General features: G+C 44.9%; 1 protein-coding gene across 3 annotated transcripts in view; it reads right to left on the bottom strand.

Annotated features, from left to right (window-relative positions):
• Positions 1–317: 317 nt before the first annotated feature.
• Positions 318–23304, bottom strand: part of FBXO15 (F-box protein 15) — a 242384-nt gene continuing 219397 nt past the window's right edge. For all 3 annotated transcript variants that reach the window (XM_086965436.1, XM_086965435.1, XM_086965437.1), the window contains 2 exons: positions 9353–9477; positions 318–841 (listed from right to left, as the gene is read on the bottom strand). In XM_086965436.1, the coding sequence (XP_086821562.1) occupies positions 572–841; positions 9353–9477 (395 nt within the window). In that variant the 3' untranslated portion in view covers positions 318–571. The remainder of the gene's footprint in view (positions 842–9352; positions 9478–23304) is intronic.

The following is a 23304-nucleotide window of genomic DNA, read 5'->3' as shown; positions in this document are numbered from 1 at the left end:
GTATATCCAAATTTCATCACATCACGGTGAATTTTCGGAGGTGCAGCAGTGAAATCGATTACAATGTTATGAATCTGTTGAGAACCCCACTTGCTGGATATTAGACAATAACAAGGCACTTGTAACAGAGGTATTTCAACGACAGCATTCTCTTCAGATTCATGAATGTCTTACTGGTCAAAAACCTCACTGGAAGTTGAAAAAAACACAAACTAATGTAAAAAGGCGCATTTCATTCTGAGCACTCAGATTCTAATTGGCCTCAATTGACCCTAAGAATGCATTTTAAGGATAGTCGACTTTTTCTTTGGATGATGGAGCTTTAAACCATGTTCTTTATTTTCAGGGCAAGTTTGGTTAGATTGACGCAGGAATAAAGTGGAAAGAACATTCTGAAATTCTGAATGTGTTTTTAAGGTCTGGCCTGGCAGGCAAGTCATTGTATAAGGTTAGCATTCTGAATAATCACAAGATACAGGCAAGAACTTTTTCATTATGGTTGCTTAGGTATACAATGTCAACTTCATCCTACAAACAAGTATGTACCTGTGTCAAATAAGAAATCTTTTAATCAGTAGTTTGTGCCAAACCAGCTGTTGACTTTTGCTGTGCTCACATAAATGACAAGATTTATTATACAATATTCCTCGCTTTCCGTCATCCACACAAGTTCCATGTGCACCTTTCCCTCCTTGTCACTGTAGTTGAGGACAAAATGTTGTCCCAAGAAGTCATAAAGGCATTCCGGCATTGCAGAGGTCTGTATGTTGACTGGAGCACTCACGCACCAGAAGGGCTTCTCCATTTCATCCAAAAGAGTGATATCAATCATGAAGCAGTTCTTAAAATAAACACAAAAAACGAGTTGGATACAATTCCACACATACATTTAAATATGTATATAATTCTAACAGCAACTACAAATTTGCACACTTTTAGCAAAAAAAGGCCATAAAGGAAGATTATTTATTAAGGTAGAAAAAACACCGGAATTGACATACTGAACCAAAGTGAAACATTTATTGGTGGTATTTGACAGAGCGAGCCTAGTATCAGAGAAAAGAGACAGAAGGAGTGAACGTTTTTACTGTGAGAGAAACGTTGAGTGGAGGCGAATATCAAGTTGGATTATGGCTCCATCTAGTGTCCCTTATTTATTTTTCTGTAGCAATGACTAACCCTAGTAGGCGTCATGCACTCATATGGGAGGAGATTCAAAGTTAGTCCTGGATGAGTAATGTGGATCATGGATCATTATAAAGACTCTGGCTGGAGACATTGGTCCTAAACGCGTGATTTCAAGACCAAGTCTTCTGAAGCTTAGAGACAACACCAGATTTACTAAAGGATTGCGCTGCCCTTGCGTCACATAAAGTGATGCAAGAGCAACGCAATCCAAGCCACACAAAGCCACCTTGTGTGGCACTGCGTGGCTTGGCAAATCCAGAGTAACGCAAGGCAGAACAAGTCGCTGCCTAGTGTTACTCTGTGACGGGAAGGAGTTATATGGGAGGAGAGTAGGTGTTCCCAAGCAATCCACACGTTTGTTGCCACATTTTCAGATTCATCAATACTAGTAAACCTGGGAATGAGTCCAATTGTATTCCTTCAGTGATAGAGTTGCAACAAGGAGAAATCCATTCCAATGCAGCACACCTAGAGGAAAAAGCCTCTAAAGATTGTTTTTGTACAGGAAGGTGAACAAAAACAATCCTGCCTGCAAAGCAGGCACTCTTGCATTATGGTACAAGGGTGCCTGCGTTAGTCTTAGACAGCACAGTGCACCAGTGCTATGAGAGAGCGAGAATGCATCATATCTTTGTACATATGGTGTATTCCTGCCCTCTCCATCTGTCGTAGCACAGCTGTGTTGTGCTGCGTCAAATGTTAGTAAAGCTGGCCCTAAGTTGCCATAGTTGCTATTTCCAAAAAGTGATAGCCAGTTTATTCATATTAGTGTTTGCATTATAATAATTGAGACACCTTGGCTTATTTCAGTTTCATGTGAAATAGACACATTAGAAATTTAGACAATTCAAGTTTGGCCACGTTATTATTCTGTAGATTCTGGATGCTGAAAAGCAATTCCTAAATTGTTGAGGTTTTGCAGACAATTAAACCCTGGTGCACACTTTCTTTAAATGCACACTATTGTGTGAAATTAGAAAGCCACCATTGCACTATATATTGTGCAAATTTCTGATCTGTTAAGAACTTTAGTATTTTAATGGTACTAGACCAGCTCCCATGTCAACATAACCTCATCTCGACGACAGCTTTCAGCAAGGCAAATAACCCAGCCTTTGTTAAGATACAACACACCAAATACCAAAAACACACTGGGGGTCTATATAAGAGCCTGTTAGACTCCCAAAAGATACGCACACTCTTACAAAAGTCAGTAAGCATTACTGAGGCTAAGTATCACTAGCTCTCTCATAAAATGCCAAATAGACAGCCTAAATCGTTGGATTCACTGTAATTGTTGAGTAGACCCATACAGAGAAATACTGGATTCCCATCAAAGTCAAACCATTGCTTATTCAATTCCGTATCAGATCTGTGCCCTTGAATATGGAATCTCAAATTGGTTGAAGATCTAAGCCCAAAAACTAAAAAGGGGATCCACGAATTCGGTGACAAATAAGTCTTTTAATTTACATTTTGGAGGCCGTATCTGAGATTCTGTGACGGCATCTTCATCCTCACTTCGTTAAGTGGCGTCTCCCGCATATCCCCATTAGGTGTGGCCTGTTTTCAGGGCAGAGACTTCAGTGCCTCACATTCACTCAATAGTCCCTGCGACAAAATGTTCAGCTGGGATCAGCCACATTTCTTGCATCCTCTGAGGATCCAGGAATTCTCACTGAATCAATATCATTCAATCAGATGTATGCCTTTTTTTTGAAAACTTGGTTAGAAATCGATTTCAGAAATCCAGGTTGGTTCTCTAATAAAACTAGTTACTTACCTGTACATTGTGGTTCTCCAGTATTATCTTTCATAGATTCACATGCTTGTATCTTCCCCGTCGTCATGGTGGGAGTCTCCCGGTAAAAGAATAACCATAGCAGTAGAAGAAAAAACTGCCTGGAAACCATACAGTAGTGAAAACAATAGGTAACAATAGGTAACCTCTCCTCCTCATTATGTGGCCCAAACTACAGCCAATCAGCTGCCAGCACCAGCCTACACCATTCCCAGCAGAGCCACCATACCTCAGATTTCCAACAGCCCAAGAGTGAGCTTTGTAAGAAAACCAGAGATAAAAGGTGGTCTACCTAGCAGAAACGGGGAGGTGGGCCGGCGCATGTGAATCTATTAAAGATAATACTGGAGAACCATAGTGTACAGGTAAGTAACTCGTTTTTTCTCCAGTATTCAATCTGTTATAGATTCACATGCTTGTATAAGAATTTGTCATTAAAAACCTTTGTGCATAAACAACATTTCAGAAAACAATTGTAAATTCATAAACATGTACCTTATTTAAAAAGATGTCGCATAACTGCTTGTCCCACTGCTGCATCTGCTTTCCATGCTGTGTCCAGACAGTAATGTTTGGTGAATGTATGAACATTCGACCAAGTTGCTGCTCTGCATATGTCTGGAAGGGCTACACCTGCGAGCAATGCAGATGACGTTGCCATTTTCCGTGTATCGTGAGCACGGACTTTCGTGTCGAGAGGTCTTCCTGCATTCTCTTGAAAGAAGATGATGGCGGATGCAATCCATCTAGAAATAGAGGATCTTGAAAGAGCCAAACCTTTTCTAGGCCCTGAGTAAGCAACAAACAATTGGTTTGATTTGCGAAAGGGTTTTGTCTTTTCAATGTAGAATTTTAGACATCTGCCTATGTCCAAAGTATGGAGAGCTTTTTCTGCCGCTGTAGAAGGATCCTTGAAATATGTAGGCAGAATCACCGGTTCATTTAGATGAAAGGAAGAAGGTATTTTAGTAACAAATTCTGGTTTAGTTCTTAACAGCACCTTATCCGATCTGAATTGTATGAAGGGATCGTGTATTGAAAAGGCTTGAATTTCACTGACTCTCCTGGCTGATGTGAGTGCCAGGAGTAATGCTACTTTCCATGACAGAAATTGCAACTCTGATTTGCTCAAAAGGTGCTTTCATGAGTTGCGACAAGACCGTGTTGAGCTGCCAAGGAGGTGGAGGACGTTTTATTGGAGGAAACTTTCTGAATAACCCTTTTAAAAATTCTTTAATTAATCTTTGGGACCAAAGAGATGGACATCCAGGAGATCTTCGATATCTGATTATTGCTGCTAAATGGACTTTAATTGATGAATGCGAAAGTCCTGAACTGGCTAATTGCAGCAGATAAGGAAGGATTTGCTCAGGTGGAGAAGAAAAGGAATGCACCTTATGAGCAAGGCACCAATTACAAAATCGTTTCCATTTTGCGGTGTATGTCTTGTTAGTAGACAGTGCTGCAGAACTTTTCAATATTTCGCGACATTCCTGATGGATATCTAGCGACTGGAATTCATGCTCGAAAGGTTCCAAGCCGACAATTTTAGAGAGGTAAATTGTGGGTGAAGTACTTGGCCTCTGTTCATGGAAATCAAAGTTTTGCTTATTGGAAACTGTATCCTTGGCTCCACTGACAATTGGAGAAGTTCTGTATACCAAAATTGTCTCGGCCAGGCTGGAGCTATTAGAATTATTTGGCAAGGTTCCGATCTCATCTTTCTCAATATTCTCGGAATTAGAGGAAAGGGAGGGAAGGCATAAGCGAACATCCCTGTCCATCGGAGATGAAAAGCATTCCCTCTCGAGCCCTTCTGTTGGAACCTGCTGGCATAATGCTTGCATTATTTGTTGCTCCGAGTTGCAAACAAGTCCAAACTTGGTTTCCCCCACAATTGGAAGATCTGATTTAGTTGGTCTCGATTTAACTCCCATTCGTGGCAAATGTCGGAAGATCTGCTTAAAAGATCCGCTCTTGTATTGTCTATGCCTGAAACATGCTCCACTTGCAGAGCTATGTTGTGGCGAAGAAGCCAAGTCCAAATTTTTTGTGCCTGTGCCGATTGGGGCTTTGATCTTGTGCCACCCTGCTTTCGAAGGTAGAACATTGTAGTAGTGCTGTCTGTCCTTACTAAGACCGATAATCCTTGAATTCTGGGAAGAAAAGGCTGAAGGCCCAGGTAAACTGCTTTCATTTCCAAGAGATTGATGTGAAATTTTGCCTCTTGAGGAGACCAAAGGCCTTGAATCTCTAGGTCTTGCAGGTGTGCTCCCCAACCTCACAATGAAGCGCCTGATATCATGACGTAACTTGGAGACTGAGGTTCAAATAACAGGCCCGTTGTCAGGTTGCTCCTGATACCCCACCAGGACATTGCTCGTTTGATTTGACAGGTTATGACCAGCTTGTTGTCAAAGGAACCTAGAGCTTGAACCCATTGTTTGTCTAGGGCCTCTTGCAGTGGTCTCATGTGTAAACCGGCAGTTGGGAATCAATGGGATACAAGAGGACATCATTCCCAGTAATGATTTGAAGATCCTGAAGGAAGTGGACTTTTTTGATGCCAGAGATGCTGTCAGATGTAGGATTTTCGTTAAGCGTTCCTCCAATGGAAACGCTTTTACTTCCTGAGTTTTTAATATTGCTCCGAGGAATTGCAGTGAACGTGTTGGGAGAAGAAATGATTTTTCTTTGTTTATCCGAAGGCCTAATCTTTGAAAGAGGTCCATACAAATCTGTAAAGACTCTTGCGTTGCTTAGTACGATGGTCCTTTTATTAACCAGTCGTCCAAATAGTGAAAGTTTTGGAGCCTTGCTGCATTAGATGTGCTGCTATCGGAGCCATGCATTTTGTGAAAACTCTTGGGGCAGACTTCAGGCCGAAAGGCAACACTTTGAACTGGCAATGACGCCCCGCCACCATGAATCGAAGATACTTTTTGTGGATCGGAATATGGAAGTATGCATCCAACAGGTCTAGAGAGACCATGTAGTCTCCTTTGCGAAGCAAGAGAAGAATTTCCTGTAGGGACAGCATGCGGAATGAGATTTTCTTTATGTATTTGTTCAGATCTCTGAGGTCCAGTACCTTCCTCCATTTGGAAGATTGTCTCTTCTTTATTAGGAAGAAGTGCAAATAGAAGCCTGTCCCTTGCTGGCCTGATGGGACTTCTTCTATCGCCCCTTTCAATATGAGAGATAAAATCTCTGCTTTGAGTGCTGCAAGATGTTGTTGAGCTCTGCAGAGAGGTGGGCGATTTGGAGGTTTTTGTGAGAACTCCAGAGTGTGACCCTGTGTAATGATGTCTAATACCCATCTGTCCGATGTTATGGACTGCCAATGTGGTAGAAATTGAGAAAGGTAATGGAACTGATCGATCTGAAACAGTGTCGGAGGCGCCTGAAGAATATCACTGTCTACGACCAGAGTCTTGCTTTCCTCTGGCAGCAGATTTTCTACTTCCTTGTTGTTGAAAAGAAGTATTCGAGGATCGATACTGCTGGTTGGAGGAGTACTGACGGTACCCCTGCTGATTGTAAGGTTGGTACCTATTAGATTGATAAAAGGAGCGTTGCTGAAAGTGTCCTCTGGATCCTCTGCCGCAAAATGACTGGTACCGGCCTTGCTGCAACGATCCCAAAGATCTAGCAGTTTCGGTATCCGCTTTTATTCCTTGGAGTGCCTCATCAATATGTTTACCAAAGAGGCTTTCGCCATCAAATGGCATGTCCAAGATTTTAGACTGGACTTCGGGTCTAAAAGATGTTGACTTGAGCCACCCCGGTCTCCGTAGAGCTACCACTCCAGCCATCTGACGGAAAGCTATAGACGCTATATCCATTGCTACGTCTATGGACTCCGACGCTGCCCTGGCTCCATCCTGCAAGATCGTGTTTGCTTCCTCTTTCTTATCCTCCGGGAGATGTAATAGAATTGGTGTGATGTCAGACCACATCTGTCTATCAAACCGGCTCAGAAGTGCCATTGCGTTAGCCGCTTTGATTGATGCTGCTGCCATGACTGCAAAGCATTTGCCTATACCGTTCATTCTCATGCCCTCCTTATCAGGAGGTGCCATGCATGTTTGCATCGGATTTTTGGAGCGCTTTTGCGCTGCTTGGGTCACAACCGACTCCAGACGAGGATGACCGATAAGACATGCCGGAGCCGTTTCTGGAGCGCAGTATTTCTTATCCAGCTTAGGTATTGAAGCTGGAACTGAAGCCCGATTTTTCATCAGCTTACTTCCTTCATCCCAGATATGCTGAATAATTGGGATAGCCTTATGGACTTCCTAGCACACTCTGAAGTCATAAAGAAAGCAACTTTCCTTAACCGGCACAATAAGTTGAAATCTCTTACCAGCCTTTTCAATCAGATCATGAAAGCTGGCTATATCCACTGGCGGAGAACTTGCTTGCGGTATTGGTGACACCGGGGAAATTGGAACAATATATTGGTCCCATTCGTCCACAACCACATCATCTTGAGGAATTTCCCCTTCCTCAGCATGATCATCATGATCTGAATCAGTTAAATCATCTCGAATTGTAATAACTTTCGGAACGTCCGTACGTTGAACTGGAGGAGGTGACTGAACTAGAGGTGTTTGTCACAGGCTGAGAAACATTTGCAGAGGCAGTAGTAGAGGCTGGAGCATTATCTTCAGGAAAGCGACAGTAATAACTGTCAATCATGTGCCTCAAGTCTGATATCAAAGAGACGGGCACTGACAGAGCCTCTTCCTGAACAGGCGGATTCACTTCCTCGTCATCCTCGTAGTGATAAGCTTGATGGAAGGAGTCATACCGCTTCGGGCCTCTTACAGGGCGAACTTCAAAAGAGAAATGCTCTTGAACCTCTTGGAAATCCTCCTCCTCCGAGTCCTGACTCTTAATATGAAGTTGCGAGGGACTATAGGCAACTCCATAGGGACCTTCCTCCTCGGATTCCTGGCAATCCAGTATGGTAGATGGAAGCAGAGGGGAAATCTTTGGAGTGGAAAACTCTCCTTTTTTGCTCGCCGACGAGCCCATCGACGGAGCAATCCTTTTAATGGAAATGTAGGTTGATGTCATCATCGTTGGAGATCCAACTGCAGGCACCGTCGCCGATTTTATCATCGTCGACTGGGCCGTCGACGGGACCACTAATTGTGTCATCGACGGGACGGTTGTCGACGAAGGTCTTGCCGTCGACGAGGGTCTGGCACTCAGCTGTGGTTGTCGAGATTGTCTTCGTCGTCGACGAGATCGTCATCAGGGTCGTCGACGGCTTCGTCGGCGATCTGACTGGAATTTCAGCAGATTTCGTCAATGGTAACGACGAAGGAGCCTTCTTTTCTGAAGTAGGCTTGAGAGGAGTTGGAGGAAGAGAAGAAGGTTCACCCTCCTTGATTTTTCCAGCTTTTTGTCTTTTCAAATCTTTCTCCTCGGAGGACTCTCTCTTATGTTTTTTAGAGGTGTGTCCTTTGGCTTCCCCCTCAGCCTCGGAGTCTGTTGATTTTTTCTTTTGAAGCCATAACAAGAGATGAGCTTCTCTATCCTTAAGGGTTTTGGCAGAGAAGGACGGGCAATATTTGCAGTCCTTAGGAACATGCTTGGGGTACAAGAAGTACAAGCATTCCTTATGTGGGTCCTCAGAAAATAATCTGGCCTTGCCACAGGACTTGCAAGCTCTGAAAAGTCTCTTCTTGGAGCCTTCAGACATTTTTAATGAAGTAATCTTGACAAAATCAGTACCTTACTTCCAACTGTAGAAGGTCAAAAGTTCAGTAGAGAGAAAAAACTGAGCTGAGCTCAGGGAGACTTCTTCTCACACAAAGGCGGTTGGAAATCTGAGGTATGGTGGCTCTGCTGGGAATGGTGTAGGCTGGTGCTGGCAGCTGATTGGCTGTAGTTTGGGCCACATAATGAGGAGGAGCGGATACCTATTGTTTTCACTACTCTATGGTTTCCAGGCAGTTTTTTCTTCTACTGCTATGGTTATTCTTTTACCGGGAGACTCCAACCATGACGACGGGGAAGATACAAGCATGTGAATCTATGAAAGATTGAATACTGGAGAATGTTAAGATCTCGATATTTTTTTAATCTAATTTAGCCTTCTAATTTTTTCACGATATTGTGCAGATAAAAGCAAATTCGGCAAGTCACTCAAGAAAAATCCAAAGGCATAAACGAAATAGCATACAGCTGAATTTGGTGAAAACCCCTTCTCCGTGAGGATACTTATGACATTTCGAAACATACCCTACAAACGTGCTCGTAAGACAATATGTTCTACTACCAATGCTCGTGTGTACCATATTTTACTTAATGAATGCAAGCATTTGCCACTGGAGCATAATGTAACTGTACCTGCACATTGCCATCAAATGCATCCGTCTTCCATAAGAGCCCAATTTTTCCAGCAAGAGGTGCATGCTGTTTATTGTTCTTCACACTTATAACTGTAAATTTCAAGAAGCCGTTGACAATGTCGTCTGTAAGAACAATTCAGTATGTACTTTAGCTGTGTTTTTAATTCTTTTCAAAATAAACTTTTGCGATTAGAAATTATAAACATGAATGGATGCATGCTTTGTCGAACTGAGATAAGTTACTTAATTAACCTGTGACTCTGAAATCGTTCTCATCTCAATTTTAGCTAATGTGTTGCTCTGCTGTCCTATGACCTCATTCACTACGAAAGATTATATCCTCCATCATGGGCAAATTTAAAGTCCTCAGTTTTACAGTGCATAAGAGGTTGATTTAAAAAACATGACTAACGCTGCAAAACATCTTAACTATCCCTATGAGAGACTTCAATATTTGTTACATACCTCGTATAGTCTGGATCATTGGCATGCCCTCTCCACTGGTCTACGAAAGATCTCTCTAGCTCTTATGAAAGGAACAATCCACAATACATCACGATTGGTCTCAGACACTGTGTCAGGAGCCTTCAAACTGGGGGGCGCCAGGTTCTGACCGAAAGAAGCATTATGCTGATAGCAGTGATTTGTTTTAAGCAGGAAATAAATGAGCAGCACTATTCGCTTTGTAATGGGCCATCATTACCATCTTTTGTAATTAATATCCTAACTGGGAGCATGCATCAAAAAAGAAAGGGCTCCAAACATTCTTCAAAAACCCCACCCCCATTTCGAATAGTCACACTGTGGATACTTTTACACGTTAGTAAGGCCTGCCTGGCCAGAATAATATATTTGGCAATCATGTATTTGGTTGCATTTTTAAAATGGTAACAGACTTTACCAGCAATGTTTAAATATGTTTTGTGTGTAAATAAGTTGATATATTTAAACATTGCCAATTTACTAGAATAATTGTGAAAAATTCTGAGTGGGGGGCCTGATGAATTTTACTTTTTCACTGGGGGGTGCGGCATTAAAAAGTTTGAAGACCACTGCTCTGTATTAATGAAATCCTCACTGAGGTGCTTAATTTGAGTCGGTCGTTTCCACAATTAATTGTCAACACTGGCGCTTGTGACAGTTTGCTAAAAGGTGCCTCTGTATGGCTAATTTAGAGAACCACAAAAACAGTCAAATATAAACTGAATATATATAAAAAATGACTATTATCTATGCCCAAGCTATTTTTATAGCTTTGGTGACTTGAAATAGTCCACATTGTCACACTTGTAGGAGTGTGATTGTTAATAATTGTGTTGTTGCTATCATTGGCAGTATAGCAGGGGAAAGATGTGATGAAAGCGGCAGTGTCCTCCCGACGAAAGCTCTGGCACTTATTTGTTTTCACAAATTAAGCACTGTCCACTGTATTCCAGTGGGTTGAATGTGTGTTTCACTGTGTGAGTCGGTCTCCAGTCTTTGAAAGGAATCTGATAACGCTCCGAAGGAGCATCTAGTCATGCTGGAGCCTAACACTGGATCTAAAGAAGATGGTTAGACCAGTCTATTTATCTCATACTGTTTAACAATTGATCTCAATGACTGAGTGTACTCTTGTGAAAGACAAAACTCCCTCCGAGGTTTGGGAATTGCTTACCACTGCTATCTCCACTCCACTGCTTTATTACTCCCACTGCAAGACATGTTTCTTTATTAACCCTATGTGCCTTCTACTCTTTTCGGACAGTTTTCTCGACCACATTTTTATGCATTTTGCTCTTCTCAACATGGAGTGTGACATAGGCATGACAGGGATCAAAGGGGTTTCAATCAGACACAGACATTCATAGTGCCAGTGCCAACGTTACATCCCACAATCTGGACAATGAAGACTCTAGTGTCAATGCACTAGCGTAAGGCTGTGGCATGGGAGCAGACCTCATGGGAGTCATTATACTAAGACTGATGTTGATGGGCAGGGTAAAGTTGGCATTGCATCAGCAGGTGAGGTGAGAAGCCATCCAAAGTAAGAAGTGATTGGGAGAGGGCGACATAGAAGCTCTCATCATGCCCCGCATCTAAACAACTTGTGGGAACAGCTGCCGCATCAGCATGAATGGCGTCTGGACGACCTTGATGAGGCAGTCAAAGCAGTGAAAAGGAATTTTGAAGAAAAGGGATTGGGAACCTATCGCGTTGAAGGTGCTAGCAGCAGGCAATAAAAAGGCACCTGAGAGCCGAGGAGGTGAGAAGTCCACAGCTCAGTAAACGAGCGAGCAAAGTTGATAGCAGAGGGCCCAACCTAAGGTGCGGTAATTCAGGAGGGGTACGCTAGGTACCCTCAGGAGCACGGTCAGTGTTTGGGCAAACGCGGAAGCGGCTTGCTTAGGTGTGGGTGATCAGCGCTCCCATGATGGCTGCAAAATAAACTGCCCCGGGATTCCCTGGAATTTTTTAATTGATCACAGTATCTCATGCTATCTAAAGGGGAAACAAAATGTAGACCTGTAAACCGGCAAGACAAGCTACAATTCATAGAGTGGATGTTGTGGTCTGCAGAAAGTGCAACTTGAACTGGATACTAGGGGAAAGTGGAGCTTCAGAAATACGGTGTGAGTAAATTGAACAAGCACTCCCCCCTCAAGAGACTGAGCAATTGATTAAGCCCCCACTTAGGTGTATTTGGGCCAATGAAGCGGCTTACGCCACGGGAGACAGCAGGGTGAGCCCTGTCACATCAAAGTTGGGAAAAACTGCTAAAACTCACCAGAACTTATCAATAAGGGGAAGCTGCAAGGCTACAGACCCAGAGAACAGCCAGAATGGGTCAAAGCGACAATATGGCCAAAATACTAGAGCAATCAGCTCTACTGGAATATCCTGTAACTCAATATGTCTTCAAAATGCCAAAGAGGGGCCATCCTTCAACCAGTAAAAGCGCTCACAAATTCTGAGTATTTCTGAGCAGCTTTTATTGACCCCAGACAAAGTGTGATCAGAGGAAACGATTTCCCCTGGAGGAGAGAGAGCATCAGGACAAAAAGATGCCACTCATATTTCACCTTTTACCCTAGCCCCAGATAGATAAATATAGGCGAAAGGCCTCTATGCCCTTTGCTGGGACCAAAAAACTGAAAGAGGGTAAAGTTATGGGCAAAGGAACTGGAGGATAAAAACCAACAAGCATTGTGTCCAGACTTAATGCCTTACAAGATAAATGCTCTAAAAGTAATGTAAAGCTAGATAGCAACCGCTATACACGTCTTGTTTCCGTAAACCAGCACTGGGGTTCCTCAGACCAATGAATTTTCAATTATATCATGGGTATCAACACCTAATACCCAGCTGGGAGGAATGCTCGAGCAGATCCTGGATGAATTCAGAGAGATGAATTAATTAACTTAATTTATAAAGTGCAAACTCCTGCCCGTGGGCGTCATGGCGATATAGAAAACGGATAAGCCTGCATAAATGTCAGAAGTAAATCAAGCAGGATGGTCAAGTACCTTCTATTCCATGAGAAAATCCAGGTTGTTAAGGCCTTTCTGAAGGTAAGTAAGGAGGGAGCAGCTTTTAGTGTCAATGGGAGGCTACTCCAAAGCACAGCTGTGGTTCTGAAAAAGATCTTCCTGCCCCAGGTGGTCCTCCTTAATGAAGGGACAGTCAGGTTCATGGCAGAGCGTGAACAAAGCGCCCTACCTGGGAGGTACCATTTGAGTTTCTCCTTGAAATGGCTGGCCACAGTATGTGCGATAATTTATAAGCCAGCCAAAAAGCCTTAAATCTACAGCGTTGTCTGACCGGCAGCCAGTGAAGGTTCCTGATGGCTCCTCTGGTCGATTCATATTTAGGAATTTTAAAAGGAAAATGAGCAGCAGCATTTTTCAAAGTCTGAAGCCTCTTCATGAGACCTGATGCAAAATTAAGATAGAGACTATTGCAGTAGTCGATCCTTGTGATTACCAATGCAATGATTGCAGTTTTAAGAAGTTCAGGTGGTAAAAGTTTTTCAACCTTTTTTAAGGGCCTTAAGGAGCATCATGAAACAGATGTAATTTTATTCACTTGGTCCTTGAGCTTCAATTCATCATCTAACACGAACCCTAAGCTTTGTACTTTGTTTGAGGGTTCTGGAAGTGAGTCCAACTCAGGCGGCCACCAATCCGGCATCCAAAACAGGGGTTGTTGCTAAAGGTAATGACCTCAGTTTTAGCGCCATTCAATTTAAGGCAATTGTGGTCCGTCCAATTGCTCACATTGCTCATGCATGTTCTGAATGCCATGCCCGAGTTATGTTCAGGTTTCGCTAGTGACACCACAATGTGGGTGTCATAAGCGTAAGAAGCTAAAGAACAAACTGAATTTTTAATGCTAGCCGCCAGTGGCGTAATATAGAGATTAAACTGTGTTGAGCTCAATGCCGAGCCCGGGGGGACTCCATAAGGCAGGGAGAATGGCCTGGATGTAAACGTGCCCATTGTAACATTTTTTTGTCTATTAGCCAAGAAAGATTGGAGGAGATCCAATGCTGTATCCTCTATCCCCAGACTACGCATACAGTCAGCCAAAATCTCGTGGCTGACTGTATCAAATGCTGCAGAGAGATCCAGCAAGATCAAGGACGCCTTCCCTCCCCGGTCAAGCAGTTCCTGTATATCCTCCGTAGCTACAACCAGAGCTGACTCTGTACTCTGGTTTTGTCTGAACCCGTGTTGCGTATCGTCCAATAATGATTTTTTTTCTGGATACTCAGAGTTGTTGATTCCTTATTTTCTACGCCAACTTGGCGGCAAAGGGGAGTATTGATACGGGGCGATAGTCGTTCAGGTCCAGAGCATTCCGATTGTCCTTTTTTAACAGGGGCAGTACAGAGGACAGTTTCCAGTGAATAGGGCAGATGCCTCCTGCAAGTATATTGTTAAGAATTTGCCCCAAATATTGTGCTACTTGTGCCGGGATCATGTGCCTTATTTTTGGAGAACAGGGGTCTTGTGGCCTGTCAGATTTGATTAATGGGATTAACTTTGTGAGTTGTTCTTCTGAAGGAGCCCTAAAGGCAGAGAATCTGGTTTTGCCTAATGTGGAAGTTAGGGAGTGCCCATCCTGTTGCTCGGCTGCCCTCTTAGTAGTAAGTTTATTGAAAATGTTAGCAACCTTTTCTTGAAAGAAGTCTGCTAGAGTATCACAAAGGTTTTGATTTATTAATGCATGGTTTCGTCTAGCTGGTACCACCAGTTTTTAAGAGCAGAGTTTTGTTTGCATTACAGGCTGCTTTTATATGCTCAGAGTAATATGAGTTTTGCAGGAAAGATACGTTTTTTATGTTCGGCTAGTTTATTTGTGTAGATATTTTTCTCCTCCACCTCATAATTTTTTCTCCATTTTTGCTCTGGTCTACGGCAGTCCTGCCTTGATATCCTAAGGTTATCGCTGTAACAAGGCTGGGATACTTTCTTAGCTGTGAATGTTTGATTAATTGGTGCTACAATGGCCAAAGCAGAGTTTAACCAAAGCGGAAAAATGTGACGCGCTGCTCCAGGTTGCCAGGGTCCAGGGGTGATGGCATCTCTCAGTTCAGCTGCCCGTATTTTGTGCCAGGCTCTACTTGGAGTATGTTGGATAGTATTTCTGTGCATAATGCTTTTCGCAGTCTTTATCTCCCAATTAACTGCCCAGTGATCCGATAGAGGGAGGGATGGAGTAGAATGATAGCAGGTTAATTGGAAAAGATCTCATCTAACATGTGTTCAGCCCTATGCGTCGGACCTCTAGTGATTAAGGATAGTTGAAATGCATTCATAACATCAATCAACTTTAGAGAATCTGGGTCAGTTTCACTTTCCAGATAAAAGTTGAAATCGCCTAACACCAGGAAATTGGCATTGATGATAGAAAATGCCAATATCATGTTAAGTTTGTCGGCAAAGCCACACCTCAGTCCAGGTGGGCGATAAATTAGCAGATCAGAATAGCATATACCAAAGCGCACTCTGAAGTCCAGACTCAGCTAAGTGGGATAAATGCTAATTTTCTTCAGATCAATTCCAGGATCACACGCACATAACAGTGTATCTCTGATCTAAAAAAAACTCTCAAAGAAGGTCTGAGCTTTAAAGAAAAAAAGCCAAATTTGAAATTCTAGAAATTCAAACAAAACCAGAAGAGATAGAAAACAGATCTCAATGCAAGAATGTATGCTCTGCGGGGATTCCAGAAGAACAAGAAAGTGGCCAGGATCCTATTAAATTAATCTCCGATTTGGTTGAGAAGTATGTCCTTCCAAGAGAATCAATGAAAAATGGAAGATTTTACAATCATGCGGGCCCATCGAGTCCCCTTCTCTCAACCATCAAATTCCAGGTATCCTCGTGCATTTTTGGTAATAGTTGGCTATTTTCAGATAAAAGAACAAATTGTACCTTAAGCCATAAAAGCAAAAGGATTTCAGATGGGGGATGAAACCCACTATAGTATCTGATCGGACATGTCCGCAGCTGTAGTCCGTCGCAGGCGTGAATTTAAATCCATGATTGAACTCTTAAGGAAAAAAGACATACAAGTGGTTCTGGTGCAACAGTCCGAACTAAAAGTACTATTTGAGGGTCAATTTCATATAGAGGGCTCAGTGGATCAAGCTAATAAACGTTCACAGCAGTAGTACAGAGAGGAGCAAGCTAAATTGATCAAAATAAAAAGAGGTGCCTAAAGTAATGTAGGTTGCTTGGTATGCAGGAACTTTTTAAGCAAGAGATTCTGTCCCATTATTGAGCATTCTTTATAAAGCGGCAGCTAGGCCAATGGGTTTCATTTCAGGGAACTCAATAAAGGGGCAGGGGTTAAGTGTAGGGCAAAGACCGCCCCCGTTTGAGAGCTCAAGGTGGGTGAAGCTTTCAGGGGCTACTGCCTTAGGGGAGGGGTAGGTGACAGAGGGGGATAAGGGGAGGGGGTGGAAGGTGGGGCTGTGTGGGATTAGTTAGGGTGTGTGTAAAAGAGATATGGCAGCACAATCAGTGGATTGCATTGGAGATCCAAATGGAGTGGAAAACACAATATATATTATGCCTCGTAGGCAGCTAAGAATAATTTCATGTAATGTGGATGCTTTTATAATACGCTTGCCTGGTTTAAATCTCTCCGGACAAATATAATTCTCCATCAGGAAACACACTTATAGAGGGGTCATTTAAATGAGAACCCTAAATGGGATTTTGATAAATGATCGCTAGTGAATGATCACTGGGTTACCAAAATGCGTCAGGCTCTGTAGGCTTCTTTAGAACGTACTTTTGACTCAGCCACCAATTTTGTAGTCTGGGGTGCCCTGAAAGTTCGTTTTTTTTTTAGGGGAGAAGTAATAGCTTTCTAGGCAGAGTTAAGGAAGAGGGAGAAATGTAAATTCCAGCCACTTCAATTAGATCTAAACAAGGCAATAGGAACTCATATAGTTTCCTCTAAGAGACAATCAAAATTCAAGGTGGCCCAAGTTATGCAAAATCTTCAAGATCACTTTGTCTCTAGAGATATATTAAACCACAACACAGTAATTCGAGATACGAAGAAAATTAACATATAGGCTGACACTTGGCTTGGTCAGCCAAGTGTAGATCTAATTCTAAAATTATCAAACAGATTCAGGATAAGATTTACAGACATGTTACTCAGCCACAAGGTATGCTTGATGCCTTTCTCAAAAATGATACAAAGCTCTGTTCTGATCCTCAGAATACGTTGCTCGAGATGGTTGAAAGGTGGCTTAAACGATCCACCATTCGCTCAATAATGGCCGTCCAGGGGGAAGCTATGATTCGTCCAATTAGTTTGATTGAGGTAGTACAGGATGCTGATTATGCCTCCACCGCAAAGGCATGTGGCGTCGATTGAATTCCAACTAAGGTACACAAGTTCTATAACTAAATACATTCTTAGACTATTCAATACAATCATGCAAGGGGCTGATGTCCCCCACTCATTTACAGAGTCAGTGGTTGGTAGATTTCTTAAAATGGAAAAAGGCAGAAAAAGATATGAACTCATACCATTATATTAGCCTACTTAATTGTTACTGCCAGTTATTTATGAAAACGTTGGTGAACGGTCTAGCAGTCGTAGACCCCTCAGTTCTTCATAATAACCAAAACGGGTTCCTCTTGGAGCTGAATATGGCAATTAATACCAACTATTTTACCCAGGAAACAGATTCTTTTCTGCAGGAAAGATTAAGGTGGCAATTGTAACGCCAGACACTGAGAAGGCATTCGACCAAGTCCAGTGGAATATTTCCTATTCAGTTTTAGTAAAGTTTGCTTTTCCGTTAAAGTTCATCAAGTATTAAAAAAATCTTCACTACAATGCTAAGGCAGATATAGTTATTAATGGGAATCTGGTAGGTTCGATCACGATATCCCGCGGGGTGGGCCAAGGCTGTCCTCTTTCCCCCATAATATTTTCTCTATTTATTGAGCCACTAGCTTGCGATAGACGACAAGACCAAACTATTCAAAACCCGTAGCAGGGGCATAAAATTTGAAAATATTTGCCGGTGATATATGAATAAATTAATATGGGGGGCATGTCGAATATGGCGGCAGAGTGAGACGCCTCTCTCGGAACTCCGCCAAACACAATTTAACGAAGGGCGAAACCTGCACTTCCTGGGAGCCCCAACGTCACATTTGGGGCTGATTAGGGTGGTGGATACAGCCAGGCGACCGAAGAATCCTAGAGTCCTGCATAGGTGGTGTGACTGGACGGGAGGCAGCCGGCACGGTGTGTGGAGGCCGACCAGGAGGACACTCATGGTAGGCTCGCTTCCATCCATGTATAGGGATATTGCACACCCTGCCTGAATCAGCAGCAACTCGGGCCTGCTTCTTGTTTAGAGCAGCGTGTTTGTGAATCTGGGGCGTGGTGCGGCGGTCTGCAGTTTTGGCCTCCCTGCACCTGTGAGACGTTGCGTCTGTGGAGCTCAAGAGGCAAAATCACTGGATGACCCGGGGCCCTCCGTACCCGATGGTCCACATGGACTGGAGACTGGCCTTGCGCCACTGCCCCTTTCTTCCTCTCCCCCACTCCCCGTGTACCTGGGAGGTGTGGGGATAGATGGGTGGATGATTCTTGACTTGGGCCTAGGTATGGTGTGCCCATTACACAGCAGTGCAGTGGGGATTGTGGAGTTTTCGCTGCTGAGACTCTGCTCCCTCCCTTTGTTTGACTCTTTGGCCTTATTGGGGGAGCGGTACGAAAATAGAATCAGTTGATTCAGACCTTCTGCAGCCCCATCTCCATAGTTGGCCTTCCTCTCCCGCTTCAACTGACTCCCATCTAATATTCTTGGGACAGTTTGATGAGCTAAACTAGAGGCACATACTGGGGACACTATGTTTTTGTTGGCATTGCCTGCACAATTGTAACTGGCATCCCGTTGCCTCTGCTGGGGATCGCGGAGGAAGGGGGAGGCACCACATTTAAAACTTTGTGACCCTGGTGGTTTGTGTCACGGAGGAACACCCCCCCCATACCATGCGTTCCCTTGCATATATGCCTTTATCACGCCACTGGGCACATACCTTGAAGCAGTAGACTGCCCGATTGGAAGCCTGCTAGTCCTCTGACCACACATATGTGTTGTGCACACCTTTTGTCTGGGAGGCCCTAGTAGTATATTGTGGCAGCCTTCCTGTCACTGGGAAGCTATTTCCGGGGTTGCCAAGTCTTTACAACGCACCACAAAGAAGGACCTCTCCCTGAAGGATCATATTGCCAAGAATTTTATAAAGAAGGTGGATCAGACGCCTGAAGTAGCGGTATCGGCACCACCCACTGAGGACTCTCGGATGGACGAGACAACCAGGGAGATGCCCCTATAACAAAATCGTTTTTGGAGCAGCTCTTTGGGACTCTTTGCGCCGACTTCACAGGCCTCAAGCAGAACATAGCCACAGAGATTAAGAACATTCAGCGCGATGTGGAGGAGCAGGGCCAGAGGATGAATTCATTGGAATGGAGCAGGATGCTTGGGAGGGAGTGCTAGACGGCCATCATTGTGAACTACTAGAGCTTAGGGATCATGATCTGGAGCTTTGCTATCAACCTAAAGACCTTGAAAACAGGTCCCGACGCTCAATTATACGCATTAAAGGTATGCCCCTTCAGTCAATCTCAGAAAACCTTTAGGATTTTGTTGTCCATCTCTTCAGACATGTGGCTCACTCGCTGGGGGATCAGGAGATAGTTCTTGATCAATTCACAGCACTAGCCACCCAGCCAGTGCGCAGGGTCAACCTCAAGACATACTTACTTGCCTGCACTACTATTGTGAGGAGGAGGCTATTATGACGGAGGCGTGACAAGACGGTCATTGAATTTGAGGGCCATAGATTGTGGCTTGATCAGGACCGCTCTGCGCTCACTCGAAAGCGGGGGAAGGAGCTTTGGCGGCTGGCAGACTTTTTTCAGCTATAAATGGGGTTACCACTTCCGCCTTGAAATTGTTTGGCAGGACAAGGTGCGTATGGTTCGCAATCTTGAAAACACCCGGTCCCTTCCAGAAATGCCTACTTTTCACCCTGGTTAGTGACCTACTTCACCGCCCTGGGACCTGGCGGCTGCTGGCTCTAATTCCTGGTGTTCCACCCGGTGCAGTAAGAAACCAGTGAATAAACCTTTCGAAGCAGATAGTCGTAGGGAATGTGCTCGTATAGTTAAGCAACTACAAAAGGGAGACAATGCTGCGGGAGCAGACAGTGATTTAGCCTTTGTTTAACCCCCACAAGAAAGACTTCACACTTATTTCTTGGACTCAGTTTCAACTAGGCTAGCAGTGACCTTCACCTGTTCCGAACTTACACGTTTTGATGGCAGAGCTCTGACACGCAGTGGAGCGAATGATCGTACAGTTTTTTCCCCTATGACATGGCCGTGATGAAGTCAGCTGACGGCATCAAGGAAGCAACTATGATCACTAGATATGGGCAAGGCAGAATACGCATTGCTTAGGGTATGACAGAAATTCCAAAGCGCAGAACAGCTGACATTTGAGTTCTCTTCGGTGGCGAATAGATCTAACCAAGGCTCTCCCCACTGTTGAAAGAGACCTTGCGCCACGTCCGAGTGCAGGCCCCATTTGTGATCCATCATGCACTGATGGCTGAGTTTGTCCGCCCTTGCGTTCAGAGAACCTGCCAGGTATTGAACCACCAAGGAAATACCCTGATGATCCAGCCATGTCTAGAGGCACAGAGCCTCCTGACATAGGGTCCAAGACCCCACCTCGCCCTGTTTGTTGCAGTACCACATGACGGTGTTGTCCGTGAACACCTGCACCACATTCCCCGGACAGGGGGAAGGAATGCCTTCAGTGCAAGTCGGATCGTCCGAAGCTCCAAAAGGTTGATGTGGAGACGGGACTTCACCAGAGACCAGAGGCCTCTGATCTCCGCCTCTCCCATAAGGCCCCCCCATCCCAAGAGGGACACATCTGTCACTACTATGTGCTCTGGTTGGGGAAGGGAGAGGGATCTGCCATTGACCCAATCGCGATTCGTGAGCCACCACTGCAATTGTCGTGCAGTGCCCTCCGAGATCTTGAAATGATCGGATAGGTTGCCCTGATGCTGTGCCCATTGGGACTTCAGGTCCCACTGAAGAGCCTGCATTTGCCAACTGGCATGATGTACCAATATGATGCAGGAGGCCATCCGGCCCAGCAGCCGGAGGGCCATCCTGAACGAAACCCGGGATAGTGGCAGAAAGATCGGAATCATAGACTGAATTTCCCGGACTTGCTGATTGCGAAGATAAACCCGAAACGGCATAGAGTCCATAACCGCCCGATGAAAGGGAGCTTCTGGGAGGGAACCATGTGCGACTTCGGCACGTTGATGGAGAACCCCAGCAAATGCAGGAGGTAGGCCATAGTCTGGAGGTGGGAGACGACTGTCTGGAGTGAGCCTGCCTTCAACAACCAGTCGCCGATATAGAGGAAGACTGGAACCCCTGATCTGCGCAGATGGGCTGCGACCACTGCCATCACTTTCGTGAACACCCGAGGGGCACTGGTAAGGCCAAAGGGGAGAACAGTGAACTGAAAATGCTTGTGGCCTACCGTGAACCGCAGGTAACGCTGGTGGGCCGGCAGGAAGGGGATGTGGAAATATGCGTCTTTCAAGTCCAACGCTACCATCCAGTCTTCAGGGTTGAGAGCAGATGAGACCTGAGCCAGCGTCAACATCTTGAACTTATACTTCTGGAGGAAGCGGTTGACGTTTGAGGTCCAAGACTGACGCAGGCCCTTATCCTTCTTGGGTACCAGAAAGTAGTGGAAATAACAACCACGACCTACTTCTGGCACAGGAATGCACTTGATGGCCCCCTTGGCCAAGAGGGCCGTAACTCCCTCTTGCAGAAGTTGCAGATAATCCCCTGACATGCAGTGCTACTGGGGTGGCATGGCTGGAGGAGTAGTCTTGAAGGGGAGGGAGTAGCCCCTTCGGACAATTTGCAACACCCACCTGTCCGATGGGATGGTGCCCCAGTGGGGGAGGGGATGGCGAATCCTGCCACCCACTGGCGTTTGATGGGCCTGAAAGCTCGGAGTAGGAAGGCTTTGAGGCAGATGTTGTGGGAGTGGAGGTGGACTGACTCCCCCGCTGGCCCCCTGCCCTGCCACAGCAGGGCCCACTTCCGCGGCCGCCTCTAGGTTGGTTCTGCAGCTTGTGGCTGAACAAACATGTCAGGCGCCCCTTCCGTGGCCACAAAAGGGACGAAAAGCAGAAGTTGGCGTGCACGTGGTGGAAAGGCCCAAGGACTTGGCCCTGGCCCGAGAATCCTTAAAGCGCTCGAGCACATGATCTGCTTTGTCACTGAAAAGGCGACAGGCATCAAAGGGCATGTCCATAAGGGAGTTTTGGACATCCCCTGAAAAGCCAGTGGATCGCAGCCAGGCATGGCGGCGGTGCGAGACCACCGTGGAAATCTCTCTGCCTAGCGAGTCTGCGGAATCCAGTCCACATCATATGGTGAACTTTGCTTCATCCCTTCCCTCAGCAACAGCCTGGGAGAGCAGTGTCCGGGTCTCCTCCGGACACTGAGGCAGCACTCGCGCAACTGTATCCCACACAGAGTAGGAATAACGGTCCAAGAGGCATGCGGTGTTCACCGACCGCAGCGCTAAGCTGGCAGATAACAACAGTTTCTTACCAAACTGCTCCATCTTCTTGTATTCCTTATCCGGAGGGGCAGTAGGGAATGCGCTCTGGGAAGTAGAGGCCTGGATAATCAGATGCTCGGGAGTGGGGTGGGTGGACGGAAAAGCAGGGTCGCCCCGCACCTATCCACAGGAGCCCCTGTGGTGGTCCTGGACCAATTGCCCATATGAACATCAGTCAGTGCTTTATTGAACGGCAGTAAAGGCTCCAAAGAGCTTACTGCCGGTTGGAACACCTCAGTGAGGAGGTTAGTCCTCAGGGCCACCGTAGGGAGTTCTAGGTCAAGGGCCTCGGATGCCTTACACAAAACCACACTAAAGGACGCTCCGTCCTCCAAAGCCACAGAGGGGAGAGACAGGAAGCCAAGGTCAGGCGATTGGTTAAGACCACTGGCATCCCCTAACTCTTCTGCCAAGTCCTGATCCAACTCACACTGCTGTTTTGAGAGTTTCGACAAAAATGGTTTTGTCACGCTTGCACTCTTAGATCCCCTTTATTTACTGTTGTAGCGTGCTCCAGGGTGTACTCTCCTTCAGAGTACAAGAACAACAAATCAAATGCGTGACCCTTAATTGAGTGACGTCCCCTGGTCACAGCGTAATGCCCATGAATTGGGTTGTAAAGTTCCACAAAAGTTTTCAAAAAAAGCTTAAATTTCTTCAAAACATCTTTATTTTCATTGTTTCCAAAGTCATTTTCTCAAAACGAATAATCCAGTCTTCTGGAAAATTATTAGGGCGTCCAA

Source organism: Lissotriton vulgaris, chromosome 4_1, assembly GCF_964263255.1.
Source record: "Lissotriton vulgaris chromosome 4_1, aLisVul1.2, whole genome shotgun sequence".
In the NCBI taxonomy this organism is placed as follows: Eukaryota; Metazoa; Chordata; class Amphibia; order Caudata; family Salamandridae; genus Lissotriton; species Lissotriton vulgaris.
This window is presented reverse-complemented; position numbering and strand designations above follow the sequence as displayed.